The sequence below is a fragment of the Stegostoma tigrinum genome, chromosome 2 (genome assembly GCF_030684315.1).
Source record: "Stegostoma tigrinum isolate sSteTig4 chromosome 2, sSteTig4.hap1, whole genome shotgun sequence".
NCBI lineage: Eukaryota > Metazoa > Chordata > Chondrichthyes > Orectolobiformes > Stegostomatidae > Stegostoma > Stegostoma tigrinum.
In genome coordinates, this window is record NC_081355.1 from 60,023,275 (window position 1) to 60,045,155 (window position 21,881).

At 38.8% G+C, this 21,881-nt stretch overlaps 1 protein-coding gene across 1 annotated transcript in view; it reads right to left on the bottom strand.

Annotated features, from left to right (window-relative positions):
• The window catches only part of LOC125465700 (secernin-1-like), a 191,589-nt gene that overhangs the window by 46,078 nt on the left and 123,630 nt on the right, over nt 1–21,881 (bottom strand). The window contains exon 2 of the mRNA XM_048559439.2: nt 9,708–9,874. Coding sequence (XP_048415396.1) covers nt 9,708–9,866 — 159 coding nt within the window. The 5' untranslated portion in view covers nt 9,867–9,874. The remainder of the gene's footprint in view (nt 1–9,707; nt 9,875–21,881) is intronic.

Here is a 21,881-nt window from a genome sequence, read left to right on the forward strand (position 1 = left end):
TAGGGGTTTACAGCCAGTTAAATTGCATCATACTGCTGTCAAAATGTAATTATGGAATCAAAGTGGAGAGCTGTTGATCATTGTGCACTGTGTATTGTGCAAATTGGGGATAAGAGTTTTCTGCTTCAATTACTGCCTTTGAAACAGCCACTGACTCATCAAAAATTTATCAGATTAAGAACTGAATGAAATCTGACAACTTTTGCCATCAATTTACAATTTTGTAAGTACATTATATATTCATTGTTGTATAATGTAGCGTTACTGACAGACTTGTCTTTTCAGGTAATCTCATTTGCAGCATTTATTGTGCAAATACAGCAAAACTGGCCACACTGTACTGCCAAAGAACATATTGGCATTAATGTGCTTACAAATATAATGGAGTTTTAATTCATTGGGAACTGAAAGAGACTGGATTATCTTTTTTCATTTGCATGCATAAGATCATCAATGCAATTAAATAATTTCTATTTAACATCGGGAGTTCTAACTTAGATCTCCACATTAAAAGTGCACATCACTGGTTTCTAATACAGATTAGTAAATAAGAAGGTGGAAAAAATGTCCCTAGTTAGCAATGAGCTGCAGACTGCATTGATAATTTTTTTTAAAAGATCAGGTCGACAGCAGCTGTGGAGAGGAAACAGTCAATGGGACATATTTTTACTGGTCAGGTTGCGTCAAGAGCCATTTAAAAGAGGTGGCTTGATCCAGATTCTGGGATTACTAACACCATACCTGGGCTTTTGAATTTTCAGAAGTGCCTTTTAAAGTGTTTCGGCTGGTTTGACTTCACCAGCTCCACTGGACAGTCAGGGATGGCCTACTCTGTTATATTTGGTTTGGGTCAGTTTAGGTTGAGAGTTCAGGATCTGTCTAATTACTAGTGGTACAGGGTAGGCCACTGGTGGGTCTTAACATGGGGAGCCACTTGCTTTACATAACAAGAGGGAGTTTATGGAATAACAGCAATAGGCAAATGTGATAGTGACTAGTTAGTCCTGGGTAATTATGCCTATCAGGAGTCAAAGGGGAAATGTCTGTCTCCAATGGGACCTCAGCTTGGCTGCCCAAATCTCTGTCCAAAGCTGGTGTAATTTTATCAGATTGGATGGAGCCTAGTACACCATTAATATTAACCCTTTCAGAACCATTTCTCTGTACAATATACATCTCTTCAATTTTCATGGAGTCAGGCCAGGTGTTTAAAAAGAAGTGGTTTACAGTCCCAAGGGAGACCCTGATGCACAACAAAAGTTCAAAAATCTTATCCTGATGACTCCCCCACTAACCCCCCCCCCCCCCCCCCCCCACCACCACCACACTCCCCTACCCCCCACTAGGCCAAGAATACTTGACATTTGGCTAGGAGATTCAACAGATTGTGGAGACAGCTGTACTCCAATGAGACTGACTGCTGGCTTATCTCCATCAACTTCACAATGTTTGTTCACAGAAGGTCAAACGGTTACAAGTGCCTTGTGGTTTCGGGGAGTATAAAGCTTTAAATGCCAGAATGGTTCATAACTTGGTCTAAAATAAAGCACCAAAGAATAATTTCAACTCACTCCTTCCACACACTATAAAATTTACTGCTTCTACACAGTGTGTACTAAATGAATGGATATACGAGTGCCATATGTTGGGATAGGATGGCACCCCCAGGATGAGGACTTACGTCCTGCCCCTCACGGCTGCTGGACCCCAGCTTCATTGATTTGAGGTCCTTTTGGTGCATTGGTAAATTTTTGGCACCTAAGCGCTCTCCCTTGGTACGACAGGCAGTTTCAGTAATGCTGCTGGGTGGGGGGGGTTCTGAATATCGACTCAGTTCTTGCCTCCACTAACTTTAATTGGGTGGCAAACTCACCTCCATCACAAGCAATGGATTTACCCATTGAAAATTGCAACTAAAGTCAGATTTCTGGTGAACAAGAGTTTCTGAACCAAAACAAAACCCATCTCCTGTTTCCCACCTGCTGTTTTATACGGGAACATCCGGTCCCCGCTTTTCAATGACATTTCACTAAACAAAGCAGTAAATTTTCTATTTTAACAAGCACCATCGAGACTAAACAGAAAATTATTAACAGGATGGTACATATTTTATGGACAGACTTTCTCCTTTAGAAGCAAGCTTTTCTCTAAATTGAATACTCCTGAATAAATTGCTAACTGGACAGTTTTTACAAGGGACAGCAAATGACATTAATTAGGACAGAATTTATTGCCCAACAAGCATTGTAAGCACTTAAAAGCACTTCTTTAAAGTACATCTACCCATTCATATACAGATACTGTATAGCTATTACGTAGAGTCAGGAGTACTATGCACATATATTCAGCATCTCAAAAACACAGCCTACAGTGAAGGCTTTGCAGGCAAATCAGGCCACAATGTCAGCAGCATTGCACAAAGAACAATGGGATGAATGAACAATCTGTCTCTTTAATACTCTATTTGGAAGCTAAGCAGTTCTGCGGATCTGCCTTTGTGACCTCTATTTCAACCATTCCAATGCATCCTTGGGTAACCTCTCACATTCTACTTTCTCACAGTCTAGAGGCCATCAAAAACTTTCTGCCTGCGTGCTAATTCTCACCAAGTCCTGTTCATTCACCAAGACAGTGCTGGTAGCTGACACTGGCTCTCAATAATAGAATATGTAGTGTTCAAAACTCTTCACTCCACATTTCAAATCCCTCTATGGCTTCACCCCTTCACGATCACTGTAATCTTCTATAGTCTTGCAACTTTGCATGATATCTGTGATCTTTGAATTTCGGCATTTTACATAGCCTCAATTTAATTACTCCATCACAACTAACCAGATAGAAAGAATCTAAAGCTCTGGAATTTCTTTGCTAAACTCTCTACTTCACTCCTTTTATGGTGTTCCTCAGAACAAAGCTCTGAACAAAATTTTTGATCATCTGGCTTATTATCTCCACGTAGTTCAATGTCACATTTTATTTTATAAATACACCCTTCGTGGTTCTCAGCTCAAATTAATCAGTTATCCCAGCCTCATACAGCAACAGTTCCTATGCTACTTGTGAATAGCATCGCAGATTTATAAAACCAAGATACTGCTGAAAGCTGAAATAAAAACAAAGTACAAAAACTCAGCAGGTCCAGCAATCTGACTCCAAATGTTTAAGTGTTTTTCTCTCCACAGATGCAGCAAAATCTGTTGATTTTCTCTAGTACCTTTAGTATTAATGACAGAGATTTACTTGTGTTTAACAGAATTGCAAAGCTGGATTCAACAAATGTCACTATCACAGAATCCCTAAAGTGAGGAAACAGGCCACTCAGCCTAACAGGTCCACAGTGCCCTTCAAAACCACATCCCACCCAGAACCATTCCTCCACCCTTTCCCTGTATCTCTTCATTTCCCCATGTCTAATTCACCTAAACTTACACCCCCAGACATTACAGGCAATTTAGCATGGCCAGTCCACCTAACCTGCACATCTTTGGCCTCTGGGAGGATCCCGGGGCACCTGGAGCACGTGCTGACACAGGGAGAATGCATACTGCAGACTGTCACCTGAGAGTTGAATCTAACCACCGAGCTACTGTTTGGATTTCTCTTCACTATCCATCAGGTACCCTAATGAATAGCCCTTGCACCTTACTTTCAATGGTGTGCCTTTACTGTCCAGTATTTGGTTACATATTTGTATAATCCAACAATGAAACAAAAGATCCCTCTCTTCACCAGAAATGAATATTGTATGCCCCATACATGCACTTCTCATATTGAAGAGTACAAAATTAGGCTAGTACAAACCATTACACGGGTTTGTGTTACAGGCAACACGTAAATATACTTATTTTTATATTCTGTTAAGGGGACATGGGCCTGTATTTGTTGTCAATTCTCAACTGATTCTTAACTGTTCAAGACTAATCACATCAGTGAGACTCAGAAGCCACATTTTCGTCAAGCCAGGCAACATGGCAGATTTCATGGCATGGACTTTTATGATAATTGGACAGTCTCATGGTCAGCTTTACAGAGACTTGCTTGGAATTGCAGATTTATGAACGGAAATTAGATTCTACCAGTTGCAATGGTAAGTCTTGAACTCTTGTCCCAGGCATTAACCTGGGTCCTTGGATAACTAGTTCAGTGATATTACCATTATGTCAGCACCACCCCTAGAGGAACAGTCAAGTAAATTACACATTTTTAGCTCAGAATATAGAACAACTCATCAGTCTCGTTTATTGCTGATTCAGTCACTTTGTTATTATGAAACAGAGCAATTGGCCACCTGCATTTTAGCTTCAGTTTAAAACGGTGATTAATAGGCCCGGTGTCTTTCTTGTCCCTGTAATATTTCACCTTTCATGCATGTACCATGAGGTCTGTAAGTTAATGAGCTCCTTCTCCCCATAAAGTTCTACACAGTCATTTTTTGCAGGTTCACAAAAATAAATCTCAACCAGAATCGGAGTATTCCCTTGGTATTAATTAACATGGTATTAACTAAATTCAAATGAGGTAGAGAGGACAGTAGAATACTGGAAGGTCAAAACAACATTGGCCTAATTGCATGCAGTCTCGTTATGTTTTCACTCAGGGAAAAGATGGAATTACTGAAAACAAAAATTGCTGAAAGTCACAGTGAGTCAGGCAACATCCGTGGAGAAAGAGCAACATAAAATTGAGTTTCGATGACTCTTCATCACAGCAGTAAAATGACCCTAACAAGATTAGAAGATAGAATAATCCTGATAAACAAATGCATCGGCAATTCCTGAGCAATAAATCCACCAGGCTCAAGTGTTCCTCCTGTTGACATACAGTTACCATTAAAAAGATTTATCATTACTATGTTGGTAAACATGAAGGATCTAAGAGCTATTTTGAATTTAACAATTCAAAGCTGGTGTAGGATTTATGTACAAGCTGCTTGGCAGCAGTTGGGAGGTGGCAGATCACATAAATGCAGAGATTAGAGAAGCACATAGTAAAGGCAGGGTGGTTCAAATGGACAACTTTGACCTCCACATTGATTTACACAATCAGACTAGAATGCCAGAAATCCATTATTAAGGAGCTTAAAGCAGGATGCTTAGATCAGTCATAACATTATTGTATGAGAATATCAAAGTTAAAAAATTTCACTGATGTACAAGGCCTTAGTACTCCAGATGTAGTCTATCTACAATTTTGATCTTCTTTGAAAAGGGATATAACATTACTAGAAGCAGTTCAAAAATCATTCACAAATCATTCTTGGGATGAAAGGCTCATTTTATGAAGAAAGGTTGAACAGTTTGGGCCTTTACTCATTGAAGTTCAGAAGAATGAGAGGTGAGCTTACTAAAACTTGACAGAGTGGATTCTGATACATTTCCTTGCAGGGGAGATGGGGACTAGGGAACACAGTGCAAGAACAATAGGTCTCCTCTTCAATACAAACATAAAAAGAGAAGCTGTTTCTCTCAGAGGATGGCTATTCGCTCAAATTCGCTTCCTCAGAAAATAGTGGACTCTGGGTCATTGAATTTATTCAAGGCAGAGTTATATGGAACAAAGGAGACAACAGTTATGTAGTTCAGGCTGTATACAGGAGTTGACCACAACTGAAGCAGTCATGAACTAATTGAATAGCACAGCAGAGTCAAAGGGCTAAATGGCCTATACTCAAGCCCAAGCAATTCATTCCTAATCATAGTTAATGTATGCATCTGGAATAGCTTTCAGCAACTTATGATTCACAGAATGTGAGCTCAATGGCAAGTACATTATGTATCTCTAATTGCCCTTAAGTGCCAACAAGTCTGCTTCTTGAATTGTTGCAATCCATCTGGGATAGATACTCCCATAGGCCTCGTAGATAGGGAGTCCCAGGATTTTGAATTTCTGTAGGCGAAGGTAAAGGGAACTGTAATCTCATTCCTCGTTCATATGGTATACCAAACTGAACGTCAGTGACAAGGTTATTGCTAACCTTTGAAGCAAAAGCAGAAATTGCTGAAGAGACTCAGCAGGCACAACAGCATCTGTGGAAAGCAAGCACAGTTGAGTCTGTTGACTCTTCATCAGAACTCCAGCAATTTCTGTTTTTGTTTCAGATCTCCAGCATCCACAGTTCTTAGTTATATTTTAATTGCTAAGCTTTGTCTGACACCTCACTTTTCATACTGATGAGGGAGAGTTAACTAATGGAACAGTAATTGGACAGTTTGGATTTATTCTGCTTTGCATATAGTCAAGTAGATGTCAGCAGTGTAGCTGTACTGGAACTGCTAATCTCAGAGTGCATCCAGTTCTGGATCACAACTCCTCAGTACTATGGCCTCATTGCTATCTGGGCTTAGAGTCAGGTCCTTCACCTGATTCTTGATATCATACATTATGAACCAAAAAGGATGAGTACTGGTTCTGTGATTCAAAACCAACAAATGGATGGGTCACTTCAGCCATAATGAATTATAACCCATATTTAACTAATAGTACATGAACATTCATGTAACATTAATCATAATGTGATTGAATTCAACTGGGCTGTTTTGCATTCCTCCATTTCAAATGCTAAGATTATAGGCATATAGAAGGCTGAATGCAATGAGATGTGATGCCCTAGAGACTTTGCAGAATAAACTAGACAAATCTGCTAAAATGGCAGATTGGTGAATGCTCTTCAATAAAAATGGAAAAAAAATATGGAATCCATTTGCATCATTTGGAACAAAAAGCACAACTTGCCAAAAAAAATACAAAAGCATACAAAAAGGTGAACAAAAAAAAGTTACAATACAGGTGGTGGTAAAAAGGAAAGATGTGAAGGGCAGTAAACAGTAAAATGGGCAAAACAGGTGCTACGAGCTATAAGACAAAACTTCCACTGACCAGACATTCAGTGATAAGATTTCAGATGCATTTGGGAAAAAAGGGTAGCTTATGCCAGGACAATGATTTGTCCTCTTCAAAAGCATTTGCTATGTATTGGATAGGAATGTGTAAATGGACCTTATAGACAATATTTTATAATGAGGTTGTCTAAGTGCTGAAGTTGAAGCTTATAGAATGGAAGGAAAGTTATTAATCTGATTAGCAAGAACATCCTGAGCGAGAGCAGACTGAATGAAAAATGGGTAGCTAACCTATTTGGCTCAGAAGGATCTGGGATGGGGCCGCAACTATTCACTGTATTCATTAATGACTTGTGCTGCAATAAGAACCTATATATCTACAAATTTTAAAAAGGTAGAAAGCATTTTATGCAATGTAGATGGAAAAATAAAATTATTAAAATGAATTAAGAGAATAAACCTAACTGTTGCAAAGAGATTTTAGTGTAGGCAAGTACAAAGTCATCCACTTTGGACTTAAGATAGAAGAGAGTACTTTCTAAAAGAGATAAATCTAGAAACAGAAGAAGTGTGAAAGAGATTGTGTGTCTAGGATATTGCTTAAGTGTCATGAACAGCTACAGGGGAACAACTAAAAAAAAAAATCAATAAAATCTAGTAGAATAAGTACTTTCATATCTAAAGAGTTAGAATAAAAGTTGTTGTTGAAGCTGAACCAACAATGCCTTAGTTAGACCACACTGGAATACTGTTAGCAGTTCTAGGCACCACACCCAAGAAAGGATGTGATAACTTTCAAACAGTGTCGCATTCTGGATTTCAAAGGTTAAGTAGCGGTGTTGTATTTAATGGAATTTGACAGGCGAAGAGCTGGCTTGACTGGGGGATTTTAAGATATGAGGGGAAAGAAACGGGACAGATACTATTTGAACTGAGATAGGAGGCGTGGACTATGTTTTTCTAGTTCCACTAGTTCATGGCTCACAACGTAAATTTAATTGGTTTTACCAATTTCTAAAATGGCTGAAAACTGTGTTTCTTTAACAAACAAATGTACTCATTTAAATAAAATATTCAAATAGTGATGCAAAACTGGCTAACAGTAAGTAAATATAAAAACAAATGTTTATTCTGCTAAATATCCACAGCCTTCACAAAAATACACAAAACAGACAACAGTAGAAAAGAAAAGCAGATTTCTCTCAGTGGAAATTCACTTCAGGGGGTAAAAAGAAGCATTTGGCTAGTGAGAGTGTTAGTTCTTGAAGGCAATGAGAAAAAGAGATAAAGTTTGAGATGATCAGGTCACTGCCAATCTGACATTCTGCCCCACTGTGATGGATGTTGCCACATGCTATTGCCGGATGATTTTGAGATCTTTGGCACACAGATTGCAGGGTTTCCTCAGCAATGAGAATTCTGTCAGATGCTGTTCAGGATTTAGACTAGATGGGGGCTCCAGGTTTCGCAGTGGACCCAAAAGCAATCTTTCAGAAACAGGACAGCTGGACTGGAAACCTGGTGCCAACTGAAAAAATTCAAATAAACCCAAATCTCCAAAGCAGAAGTTGCAACTTGACATAAGTAAGCCGAGGCAGGGGGCTCTGCAGTGAATAAGCAGTCATCACAAGACAACAGATTTTCAGAAAACATCTCGTTAAAAAGAAATCAATACCCTGCCCTTTCACTGATTTTTAAACAAAAACATTCCAAATATCCACACACATTTCAAATGAGGCCACAGGAATGGCTAAAAATTACATCAATAACGATACAAAGAAAGAATATCTGAAGTCTCGGCTGCCTTGGACGAGGGGCAGTTTAAAAAAGATAAAAAATGAGACTCTTCACGAGTGAAATTAGGAAATCGGCACAGAGGTGATAGAAGTTGGGCTCACAATTATAACAGTAGTTACTGCTAGCTCTATTGTTTAAATTACAGATCAATAATAACTTTCAGATAGCTCAATCTTAAAAAGGTATAATGTACAGATATGCTTGGTTGGAGATTGGCTGTGACTTAATTGAACGTTGAAACAGGCTAAAAGGGTCAATGAACTATGCTTGATCGTGTGTTACTTTTGCCAATGTTTTCTAATTTCCCTGATACTTTTCTCTGGAAGAGTCTACTACCTCGTGGAATACGGAGGTTTCCCAATTGTAAACTTGCCTACCAAGTATTAAAAGAATACTCAGGAAAAATCTCGCATGTGGCATTTACTCCAACACTTCCTTGTTCACCAGTTAGTAAGTTAAGCCTAAATTTGTTAGTAACAATCTGTGAAAAGACCACTTTTGACATCAAAATAATTCTGAAACAAAAGTACTTAAAGCAAAAAAAAACACAGCTGACACCAGAAGATATTCACAAGAACATAGCCACCAAATGTATTACACTGAAAGGGCACTCAGTTACGTCTTTCATTATCTGAGACAAAGCACTGCTCCATGGGAGAGCTCTTCTAGAACTGAGTTACATAAATATTGTGTTCAGCAAAGCACTAGATCATGATGTGCAGCTTTTGAATACTAGAATACAAATTGCAGCAGGATGAGTACAATGTCTGCAATCATCCTTATAACGGGCAGCCGTTTCATAATTTTGAAATAATTTTAAATGTCAACACTGGGTCAAATAAAAGCTCTTCCCGTTTAAGGCATGGCAGATTATTTCTCAGGACAATTCTTTTAATGCGGAAATAGATTCCTAGGATTATTTCCATTAAAATATTCACGACAAATGTGACAAAGCATTGAAAAGTAAAATAAAATTTGATGATGATGGGGAGCCAGTCTGTATTTTAAATCATAAAGTAATTTGAATGATATGAACCATTTGTAGATGAAGAGAACAACTGGGATTCTTACCTGAACCTTTGAACCTGGCTCATGAGAAGCACTGGGAACATAAATGACTTCTTGAACTTCATTGCAAGGCCTTACTGAATTCTTCCCAAATATCGTAAACGAACCCTCGGTGGCAGGTGGCAGAGCCACAAAGCAGCAGCTAGACAGAGGCACAGCCATTCTAAACTCTGAGAAATGGTAAAAGAATCACTGTCAAATATCAATACTACATTATTCACTGTAACAAGTCATAAAGGACTAGCTGCTGATTAAACATGCACTTGTACAGATAAACTTTTGCATGTGTCAGGTTGTAGAAAGTATCAATAGGTAATGTCTTAGCAAGGAAAACAGGGACATTCGGAACCTGAATGATCAGCGCAAAAAACCCCTAACCAATGAAACTGAAGAATTGTAAAATTAACTGCACAAACAAACTTGCATTTATACAGTGCCTTTGAAGATAGTAAAATAATGTGAGCATTGCACAGGAGCATAAACTAAAAAAAAATCAAGCCACATATATTATTTATATTAGGGCAGATTATGTATTGTTTGGTAGGTTTCAAGGTAAACGTGAAAGAAGGAAAGAGGGAATGAAGCAGAGCAGTTTGTAGAAAGGACCCCAGTGTTTAGGCCCTTAGTTGTTCAAGGTACGGCCATTAAAATCAAGGAGGTGCTGAAAGGGCAGGCCTGAAGTGGGTTGCACACACACATACCTTTGAAAGCGGCTGAAACAGTTAATAAGGGCACAAGATGGCAACAAAAAGACAACTAAATAAAAGGCATCAGATGGAACAACAACGGAGTTATCACAAAATCTTATAAAAGTAAAATCTAGCAAGGCTGCAGCTAGAATAGTGTACCCTATTACAGTTATCGTACTTCCTAAATCCTTTTGTGTATGCTCCTCATTGCCCTTAAATGGAAAACAAGAGATTAAGTTGTTGAAAAGGCGATTAGATATTTTACTTTGTTTATGTTGTTTATTGATACAATAGTTCCAAAGTTGTTATTTTTTCTAATTTCCCACTTGAGCAGTGTTTTTGCATATATTGCAATGCTTACAGTGACCTCTCTTTTAGGCATTCTGCTTTTTCAAGACTGTTCATTTATATTTTTTCAACTTAGTATGTCAAATAAATAAAGAGTTGTGGATTTTAAATATTTATTATTCAATGAATAAAATTTGAATTGTGATTTTTTGTGACTTCCATGTGTTATGGAGCAGACCAGATCACCTTAAAATCTTGAGGTAGCCTAGATTCTAACATTTCCTTCTCGTAAAGATAGATGTGAAGTCTGCATTCCAGATGTGTTGCGACTGGTCAAACTACTTGAGACTAGGCAAAACATAATTTATTTAAATACTGTATAGTTAGAATATAAACAGAAGAAACAGGAATTTAGAATAACTTATTATTGGAAAACATAACCAAATAATAGATACAGTACCCATTACTAATTAACTGTTCCAGTATAGTAACATCCCATAAACACACCCCTTGGCAAAAAGGCAATTTCAGACACAGATCCTTACATACAGTTCTCCAATCCAGAAGAAGAAACATCAAGAGAAAATTCAGAGCGTAGCAGCCAAGAGATATTGACTGAAGCCTCCAACTCTTTTCAAACCCCAAAGAGATTCTGAGTTACTGAAAAAAAAAATCAAAACCAGAAATCTGGATCTGAGAGACCTGGCCACATCCAATCAGGCTGTAGCCAGTGTTCCAACTTTGATAAAAATCTAAAGGCCTCACAAGTTGTTCACTTTAATCATCTTCAAGCAGCCAGTTCAGCACCTCTGCCTTACAACCTCTCCAAAAAAAGGGACAAAATAACCTTTTAAAGAGACGGCATCATCACACATGGCAACAAAAAAGATAGATTAAAATGCACTATTGATTAAACATTTTTCTCAGAAGATCTTTCCCTTATAAAATCACCACAAACATTTCACAAATACTTTACACGGCTCTTTAGTAGACATCCAATTCTCCTGTAACTAGATCAGAGTGAGTTTTAGTTCCTGAGATAACAGGGCGTAGAGCTGGACGAGCACAGCAGGCCAAGCAGCATCAAAGGAGCAGGAAAGCTGACGTTTCGGGTCTCGGCCCTTCTTCAGAAATCTTCAGAAGTCCCTGATAGTTTGCTTCTTTTTTTTAACCTCTCTTAGCCTGGAACTTTTAATCCCAGAACAATTTTGAAATTGATGCTCCCGTTCCACAGCTCCAAGTTTCTTCCTGGCATTTTTAATTAGGGATAATATTACAGACATTCCTGGGAATATGTTCTGAGAGGTTATTTGTGCAAAACGGAGAGATAGGAAAGGGATGATCACCTTATTGCAATTGTACACTGGATTCACCCCCACCCCCAATTTTCAGCAGGAAATTGAGAAACAGGTTTATAAGCAGATCTCAGTTACATGTAGCAATAATAGGGTGGTGATGGTAGGAATTTTAACTTTCCAAGCATAGACTGGGAATGCCATAGTGTTAAGAGCTTGAATGGAGAGGAATTTATTGAGCGTGTGCAAGAAAATGTTCTGATTCAATATGTAGATAAAGCTACTAGAGAAGCTGCAAAACTTGACCTACTCTTGGGAAATAAGGCAGGGCAGGTAACTGAGGTGTCAGTGGGGGAAAACACTTTGGAGCCAGTGACCATAATTCCATCAGATTTTAAATAGTGTTGGAAAAGGATAGACCGGATCTAAAAATTTAAGTTCTAATTTGGAGGAAGGCTAATGTTGACGGTAATAGGCAAGAGCTTTCAAAAGTTTATTGGGAGCAGATGTTTGCAAGTAAAGAGACAGCTGGAAAATGGGGAGTCATCATAAATGAAATATGGTGAGTCCAGAGACAGTTTGTTCCTGTCAGAGTGGAGGGCAAGGCTGGTAGGTGCAGGGAATGCTGGATGATGAGAGAAATTGAGGTTTTGGTGAGAAGAAGAAGAAAAGCATATATCAGGTATAGACAGCAGGGATCAAATGAATCCCTAAGAGACGACAAAGGCAGTAGGAGTATACTAAAGAACAAATTCAGGAGGGCAAAAAGGAGACATGAGATAGCTTTGATAAATACAGTTAAGGAGAATCCAAATGGATTCAACAAATACATTAAAGACAAAGAGTAACAAAGGAGAGAATAGGGCCCCTTAAAGATCAGTAAAGTTGCCTATGTGTGGAACCCTTAGGAGATGGGAGAAGATACTAAACAAGTAATCTGCATTAGTGTTTACTTGTGGAGGAGGACATGGAAGTTAGAAAATGAGGGATTATAAATAGCCACCTCTTGAAAAATATCCATATTACAGAGGAGGTGGTGCAAAGCATCTTAACATGCATTAAAGATGGATAAATCCCCAAGACCTGATCAGGTGTATCATAGAACTCTGCGGGAAACAAGGGAAGTGATTACTGGGCCCCTTGCTGAGATATTTGTATCATCGATAGCCACAGGCGAGGTGCTGGAAGCCTGGAGGTTGGCGAACGTTGTGTCACTATTGAATAAAGGTGCTAAGGAAAAGCCAGGGAACAATAGACTGGCGAGCCTGACATCGGTGGTGGGCAAGTTGTTGGAGGGAATCCTGAGGGACAGGATTTACATGTATTTGGAAAGGCAAGAACTGATTAAAGATAGTCAACATAGCTGTGTGTGTGGGAAATAGTGTCTCACTAACTTGTTTGAGTTTTCGAAGAAGTAGCGAAGATGATTGATGAGGGCAAGGCAGTGGACATGATCTATATGGGCTTCAGTAAGGCATTAGACACGATGATAAACTGGGTTAGCAAAGTTAGGTCACATGGAATGCAAGGAGAACTAGCCATTTGGATACAGAACTGGCTCGAAGGTCAAAGACAGAGGGTGGTGGTGGAGGGTTGCTTATCAAACTGGAGGCCTGTGACCAGCAGTGTGCCACAAGGATTGGTGCCGGGTCCACTGCTTTTTGTCATTTATATAAATGATTTGGACGTGAACATAGGAGGTATAGTTAGTAAGGTTGTAGATGACACTAAAATTGGAGGTGGTGTAGGGGACAGCAAAGAAAGCTTACCTCAAATACAACGGGACCTTGATCAAATGAGCCAATGGGCTGAGGAGTGGCAGATGGAGTTTAATTTAAATAAATACGAGGTGCTGCATTTTGGAAAGGTAAATCAGGGCAGGGCTTATGGTTAAATCCTGGGGAGTGTTCCTGAACAAAGAGGCCATGGAGTGCAAGATCACAGTTCTTTGCAAGTGGAGTTGCAGATAGACGGGATAGTGAAGGCGGTGTTTGGTATGCTTGCTTTTATTGGTCAATGCATTGAATATAGAAGTTGGGAGGTCACGTTGCAGCTGTACAGGACATTGATTAAGTCACCTCCAGAATACTGCATGCAATTCTGGTCTCCCTGCTATAGAAGGGATGTTGTGAAACTTGAAACTGTTCACAGAAGATTTACACGGATGTTGCCAGCGTTGGAGTGTTTGAGCTACAGGGAGAGGCTGAATAGGTTGGGGCTATTTTCCCTGAAGCATCAGAGGTTGAAGGGTGCCCTTATAGAGGTTTATAAAATCATGAGGGGCACAGACAAGATAAATAACAAAAGGTCTTTTCAGCAGGGTGGAGTCCTAAACTAGGCTGCATAGACTTAAGATGAGAGGGGAAAGATTTAAAAAGGGACCTAAGGGGCAAGGTTTTCACACAAAGTGTGGTGTATGTGTGGAACAAGCTGCCAAAAGAAGTGGTGGAGGCTGGTGCAATAACAACATTTAGAAGGCCTCTGGATGGGTATATGAATAGGAAGAGTTTAAAGGGATATTGGCCAAATGCTGGCAAACCAGACTAGATTAATTAGGATAATAAAATGTGAGGCTGGATGAACACAGCAGGCCAAGCAGCATCTCAGGAGCACAAAAGCTGACGTTTCGGGCCTAGACACTTCATCAGAGGGTCTAGGCCCGAAACGTCAGCTTTTGTGCTCCTGAGATGCTGCTTGGCCTGCTGTGTTCATCCAGCCTCACATTTTATTATCTTGGAATCTCCAGCATCTACAGTTCCCATTATCTCTAGATTAATTAGGATATCTGGTTGGCATGGACGAGTTGGACTGAAGGGTCTCTTTCTGTGCTGTACAGCTCCTTGACTGTAGGAGCATCTAAATAAAATCTTCCAGTCTCATTTTTACTTCTCGTGAATCCTGTCCTTTTAATCTAAGCCACAAGCTATATCGTGAGTCATCAGCTATAAATAGAAAAACATCCTCCCTTTCCCAGAGCCTGGCAAACTTATAGTGTCTGAAAGTTTTCAAGAATATGTGAAACCATTCCCCTCTCAATGCTCAGCTCCATTTGAATGCAAGTCACTCAGGCTTCTTATCAAGGAGAAATACTGATTGACTGTCCTCAAAACCTTAACTCTTTTATGCTTTAAGTAAATGGACAGTTTAAACAGATAATTACCTACAACTGGAGAAATATAACTGAATCGCCTACACCCGTTCCTATTTCTTTTGGTGTTAATGAGGAGTTTACTTAATACTTGGAAATTCCACATTTGGCTGCGATACAAAGAAGAGATCTAGGGGTTTCAATACTCCAAATTGTCATGGATTAGCAAATCAAAGAAAAGCAAGCCCAAACACTTCAATTCTAAAGGGATAGATTAAAAAAATGAAAGGAATTTAAGCTCAGCCTATATTGAACCTTGGTTAGATCACACTTGGAACAGTGCTCATAATTCTGGTCACCATTCCATAAAATGGAAATGACACATGGAGGATGTATGGAAGTTACCAGGAGTTGTGAATGTGAAAAGAAGTCCATATGACAAATTAGTTCAAGCTGGAGAAATTGAAGCCTTGCAGAGCAATGCGAGTACGAGGATGAAGAGCATTAATGGTGGCAAAGAACAAAAAGCATATTGGAACAGCAGTGTTCCACTCAAAGAACTTGGAAGCTAAAATTGTGTTGGTTAGCAGATGCTAATTGTGAATATGACAGGGCAGTCTTGGGCAAGAAATTCAGTAACCGGAAGCCATGGAGGGACATCAGGGAATGAGAAGCATTATTATTCCCTTTGAGGAGGTTAGTCCTATTGGATTTGTGTGGCTCTCCATTATCTGTCGTGTTGTCGAGAACATTGAAAGAAATCGTTTTAGTTCACCTGTCACTTGGTGTGCTGTTGATCGGCTGTTTGGCCACAGTTTGCCTGTTAATTTATGTTTATATCATATTAATTTTTGGATGATAAAGATGATAACATAGTAGAAGAATTAACAAAGCAGTCAGAGTACAAAGTTCTTCTTGTTGTTTAAAACCATGGAATTTAGCAGCTTCATGCTCTTAGTAAATAATTTGGATTTCAAATCCTGTTTACAAAATAAGTTTACTAGTACCCAACAATGCTGTGGGCCTCATACAGGAGGCCAAACTCATTTTTTTGCATGTTTTATTTGCCTAATATTTGCTCACTCAGTTAACGCATGTATCCTTTTCCAAGTCCTTTCAACTTCCTCACAATTGGTTTTCGTACCAAACTTTGCATCATCAGCAAATTTGGCCACATTACAGTCAACTCCTTCATCCAAATCATTCCACTGAACATTAACAGTTGAGGGATTAACACTAATGCTGACACACTTCACTAATTAAATTTACCATCCTGAAAATTGTGGCCTGTCAGCTTGTCAATCATCTATAAACATAATGAATTGCCCCAACTGATACCTTGTGGAGTGAAAGCCTTTTGGAAATATGAATAGATGTTATTAACAGGTATCCTATTATCTTCCCTCCCTGTTATACCTCTATTAAACCAAGGCGGGCTTTGCCTGATCATCATGATTTTCTTAACGACTTTCTCCTATCTCCAAACACTAATGGAATCTTGCACTTTCCCATTGTCAGTAGTTAGACTACCTGGTCCCACAGTTTCTTGTATTTTGGTTTCCTCCTATCTCAAATGAAGGAGTTCAACTTGCATTTTTTGTCAATCTGCTGGGACTTTTCAATCGAGGGAATTTTGGAAGACTACAATCAATGGATCCACCATCTCTGCAGTTACTTTTATTGAGATCCTAAGATGCAGATACTCAGGTTTAGGCAGTATGTTGTGCTGAAATTCCACCAGTTTTCACTTTCACTTCTCTTCTAGTAAGTGATTGCTTTAAGTTCCTTCTTCATTTTTGTGTCTTGGTATTCTTATCTTTGGGATGCCTTTTCCACCCACCATGAAGACTGATATGAAATACTAGCTTTTATCATTTTCCCCTTTCCCATTATTAATTCCCCAATCCTATCCTGAGGGATGAGTGCTGACTTTAGTTATTGTTTTCCTTATGCACAACTTTTATGACCAGTTTTAGTGTTCCATAATTTTAATCATGCTCAAGTTTCCACCACTATTTGTTACTCATCCTTTTGTGGTTTCCAAAGCTGTCTCAAACTTTTGGTTTACCAGTAATCTTTACAGCATAATACCTTTATTTTGTTAAATTAGACACCACCTTAACTTGAGTGATAGGCTGTACCAGAAGGATGCACTTTCTTCCACAACGAAATACATCTTTTTGGAGTATCGTGAAATATATCCTTAAATGTTGTCATTGTTTATCTAACGATTTTCCTTTTTAAACCTATTTCCTAGTCTACTTGAGACAACACGCTTCTACGCTTGTAATTACCTTTATTTAAAACTCCAGTTATGAGCCCATACTTCTCATTCTCAAACTGGCCTTCTATCATTTCCTGCACTCTTCAGCTACATACTAAATCACCTTTACTTCCCCCCCCCCCCAATATTACTTCCAGGCCATACAATCCACACAGATCTAAAGGGAAAAAATATCTAAGACTCCATTTTTTCTGCCAAGCAATCTTGATGCAAGTGACTGAGATGTGCCACTAATGGCTAATGTCTACTCTCCAAGGAAATACAATTGAAATCAGGTATTTTTGACTGGGGAAAGTCAAACCTGACAGAGTGGAAGCATTCCAAAATGCTTCATTGTGTCCTTTGAAAATATTGTATATTACTTAAGAAATTAAAATGCAATTTGTTGGTTATGTTAATACAAATACTGAAGGTGGCTAAACGTTAGTGTTTATATCCGTTAAAAACCTAACTCTTACAATGATCGGTTGGAATTGCAAAAACTATAGGTCTTTTAGCCCTTAAATCCAAAATGTTTCTTAAAAGATAACTGCAACAGAGTCAAGGTAACTGCAGTTTAAAAAAATTGTCAGGGACCAGCAGGATGTAATATAATCAAGATTTCAAAGAAATTTCAGAGTTTGGATTGTGAACTTGTGATTCCAAAATTACTAAATACTCAAGGGGCAAAAGGAGAAGAAGAAATAAGATACAATAATCATCACTGAAGCAAAAAAAAACTGTCAAGAATCTAGTGAGGCTAAAGATCAGTAAATCCCTCAGGCCTAATGGAATGTATCCTAAAATATCCTTCAGGAAAGTAGCTACAGAGACAGTGGATGTACCAGTAGGAATCTTCCAAGAATCCTTAAATTCTTGAAAAGTCCCAAAAGATTGGAAAATTGCCAATGTAACATCTTTATATAAAAAGGGAAACAGGTAACACTGGGCCAGTTGGTTTAACATCTGTTATTCTAGTAGGCTGCTCCTACATTTTATGGTCAAAAATAATGACTTCATTTTGATTGTATTGTCACGTGTGCCAAAATACAGTGAAAAGCTTTGTTTAAGAGCAATACAGGCAGATCACAGCAAACAAAGACTTAGAGACATACAGGTTACATTATTTCAGGCTAGAGTCCATTCAATAGTCTGACAAGAGCCGGAAAGAAGCTGTTCCTGAACTTGCTTAAGCATGTGTGTGTGTAGGCTTCTGCAACACTTTGCTCAACAGCAAGCCACCCCCGTAGATTATGTCCCAAACTACAGAAACAAACAAAACACACACACACACCAGTCTTCAGGGAAAAACAACACAAGGAAATCGGGTTTAAAAGCCAGTTCACACCCAGGGTCTGGTCATTTCAGTAGCAAGAAGCAGCACTACAATTCAGGATTCCTTACAGTAAAAATGCCCATGATCAGTTATTTCCTTTTTGACTGACCTGTACAAATTAAGTCAGTTCTAACCCACTTAATTTCCCAGAAATTCTGAAATTATCCAAATAGTCAGATCATAGGCAAATAAATTTGAAATTAAATTTCCACAGGAGAAAGAAGAGCTGCCCAGCCTCATTTCTTCATACCATTACAATATCACTTCATTCTTATCCTGACTGAGGTAGACGTTTTCGTGTAAGACAGTATATCTAATAGATGAAATCCATGTGCAATGGCCCAGACCTACATGTTAGTGACGAGACTGAAGTGTATTCTGTTGACTGTAATTTTAACTATAGTCTATTCTTTTGGTGCTGGAGCTTTAGGGGCTTCCTGTCACAAGGATGTAGTCATCTGTGAAAACAGTCGTGAAAGGCAGTGAGAAATGCAACAACACAAAAGGTGCTACCCATTGTGGTATCAGCTGTGGAGGGAATGCTTCTCAAAAAAGCCCACCAATGGGGAGGCAATGGCCTGTGTGTATAATCATCGAATTGTTAATCCAGAGACGCAGTTAACAAGCTGGGGGACCCAGGTTCGAATCCCGCCGCCTCAGACGGTGAAATTTGATTTCAACACAGGTAGCACTGCTATAATGCGTGTTTTGTTAACATGAATTGGCTATGACGCAATTGTTGGACACTGTTTAGATAATGCAAACTTCCAGCTGTGCAGGTATAGCGACTTCCCTATATTGTGAGGTCACATAAGAACGCACCTAGCGCATTATAGGAGAACTACCTGTACATCCTGGAATTAAGAATCTCATGATGACCACGAATCCACTGCTGATTGTCGGAAATACTCGTCTGGTTCATTTATGCCTTTCAGGGAGGGAATTTGCCATCCTTATCTGGCCTGGCCTAAATATAACTCCAGAGCCACAGGAATGTGGTTGTCTCTTAACTCCCATCTCAGCAATTAGGGATAAACAATAAATGCTGCCTGGTCAGCAACACCCTCATCCCATGAATAATTAAAAAAAGAAACCCCGCCTGGGCTTGGTTTCATGATGTTTAAGAAACTTTACATTTTTCATCCTTCAAATACTTTTTGTCTTTAAGTTTGTATCTCCTTCAAAGTTAGTAAATGTGCAATAATCTTGAAATGAATTTAAAACCTACCTAAAATGAAGTGAATGCTAAAATACATTTTACAGTACTGTCAGCGTGCCCCAAAATATGTTTTTAAAAGTTTTAAATAATCTTTATTTATCTAAAATTTTTAAATGCTTTTCATTGCTTATATATGCTTTAAGCTTAGAAAGCTTATGATACACCAACATTTAAACAGACGATACTGGACTTGTGAATTCATTCCCGTGGTTAAATCAGTTTACACACTTGCATTGAGTTTGGGCAATTGACGAGAATGGGAAGCGCAAATTCAAAGGAACCATGGGATATTACAACACATAGTCAAAACTCAGGAGTTCAAGATACCTACAGAGGTTTTTTATAGATAAGTGTGGGAGTTTAAGACATACATGGTTCTGTTTGGTAAAGTTGCTTTTAAGCACTTATTGTACAAGAGAAAGGCCTTCCCAATAGAGCTTTTGCTGTACATTACTTCTATATTAGTCCTACGCCTCTGACTAAACGTTCAAGACATTCTAGTACAACTTTCCAGACAGGTTCAGAGCATTTGCAACACGAGAGCCAATGCTGGAGGAATCTGCAGCATGTACTTTTGCCCTTAGAAGCATGAAGTTCCTGTGAATGTGTACGCAGCAGGACTCCTGATGAAAATACAGTGGTAAATCTCAGAAGGCCGTGTCACTATTTCAATAAGATCATCAATTGCTCTGATTTGGTTACAATAATTTCAGTAAGTGTACAGACTGAACTGCAAATCAAAATGCATAAATGTCGCAGAATTAGTGCAAGAGATCACATTACAACTTATGGTTTATTACAGACTTTGTACGGGAGGAGTAACTCCTTTATCATTCAACCTTGTTTATTTAGATCTTGATTAAGATTCAGAAACACACAACAATCAATTGGAAATACTGAACATTCTGTCAAAGTAATGCAGTTTGAATTAATCTGCCTTGCAAGGAATTCCCTGAAGCCGTCTTAAGTGCAATATAATTTAGTACCATTTTGCTTAATCTCCTCTGCTTTACATACAATGAGCAGCATCCAAATCTGCTTTCTAGAGATAAAACCTTGAAAACTTGAAGCTTTGGAAGTATAAAATGTCAAAGTTGTGCAAGCATTATTTTTGAAGAGTCTGCCACAATTTAACCAGGAAGAGTGTGCTGATAACCAGGCCTCCCTTTTCTGTAAACCATCTCAAAAATGTAAAAAAAAATCCCAATTTGATAGCCAAAAACGATCAAATTCTCCTCCTTCACCGCTATACATGACAAAGCAATTCACACCAGGTTGTCATGAATAGAAAATAACTCCTTATTGTAACACTGGCATGCAGAGAAAAGATTTCAAACCTACTATGAAACTTGAACTGTACCCTTTAACACCCACAAATGGTGTGTCACCATAGTTTTAGGAGACCATAGGGCTGCTCTCTCATTTGAGACAGCAGGAGCCAGAGACAACCAGTGGTGAATTAACTGGAGGGCCACCACACTTCAGGCAAGGAGAAAGATTGAGAAGGAGAGTCCTTCATGATAACCTCAGCCAATGATGTGAATTGAATCCTTGCTGCGGGCATGGTACTGCTTTGCAGACCAACTGTCCAGCCAGGCGAGCTAAACTGAACACACATAACTGCTTAAGATAGACAAAAGGTGAATGGTTGAACACTTGTGCTGTGGCTAGAAAAAGAAAATAGACAGCACAAACAAAAGTCTGAAGGGAAAATGCCTAGACCAGAAGGTGGACAGTTATTTTCTCAGTTATTCGGATTTTGCATAAATGACGAGGTCTGTTGGTTATTGGTCGTTCTTCAATTTTATGTTTGATCAGGTGGGCTTTTTCTTATTCTACAATTCTTCCTTCTGGAATATTTCATGATTAGAAAGAGCAAAGATTTAGAAGTGTAGGTGTCAGCAGGTACTCTCTACTGTCCTGGCACTTGCAGTTGTTTTTTGAAACACTGCAAATCTCAGCCAGAGCTGCTGTTAAGCAGAACTTTCTCAACAAGATA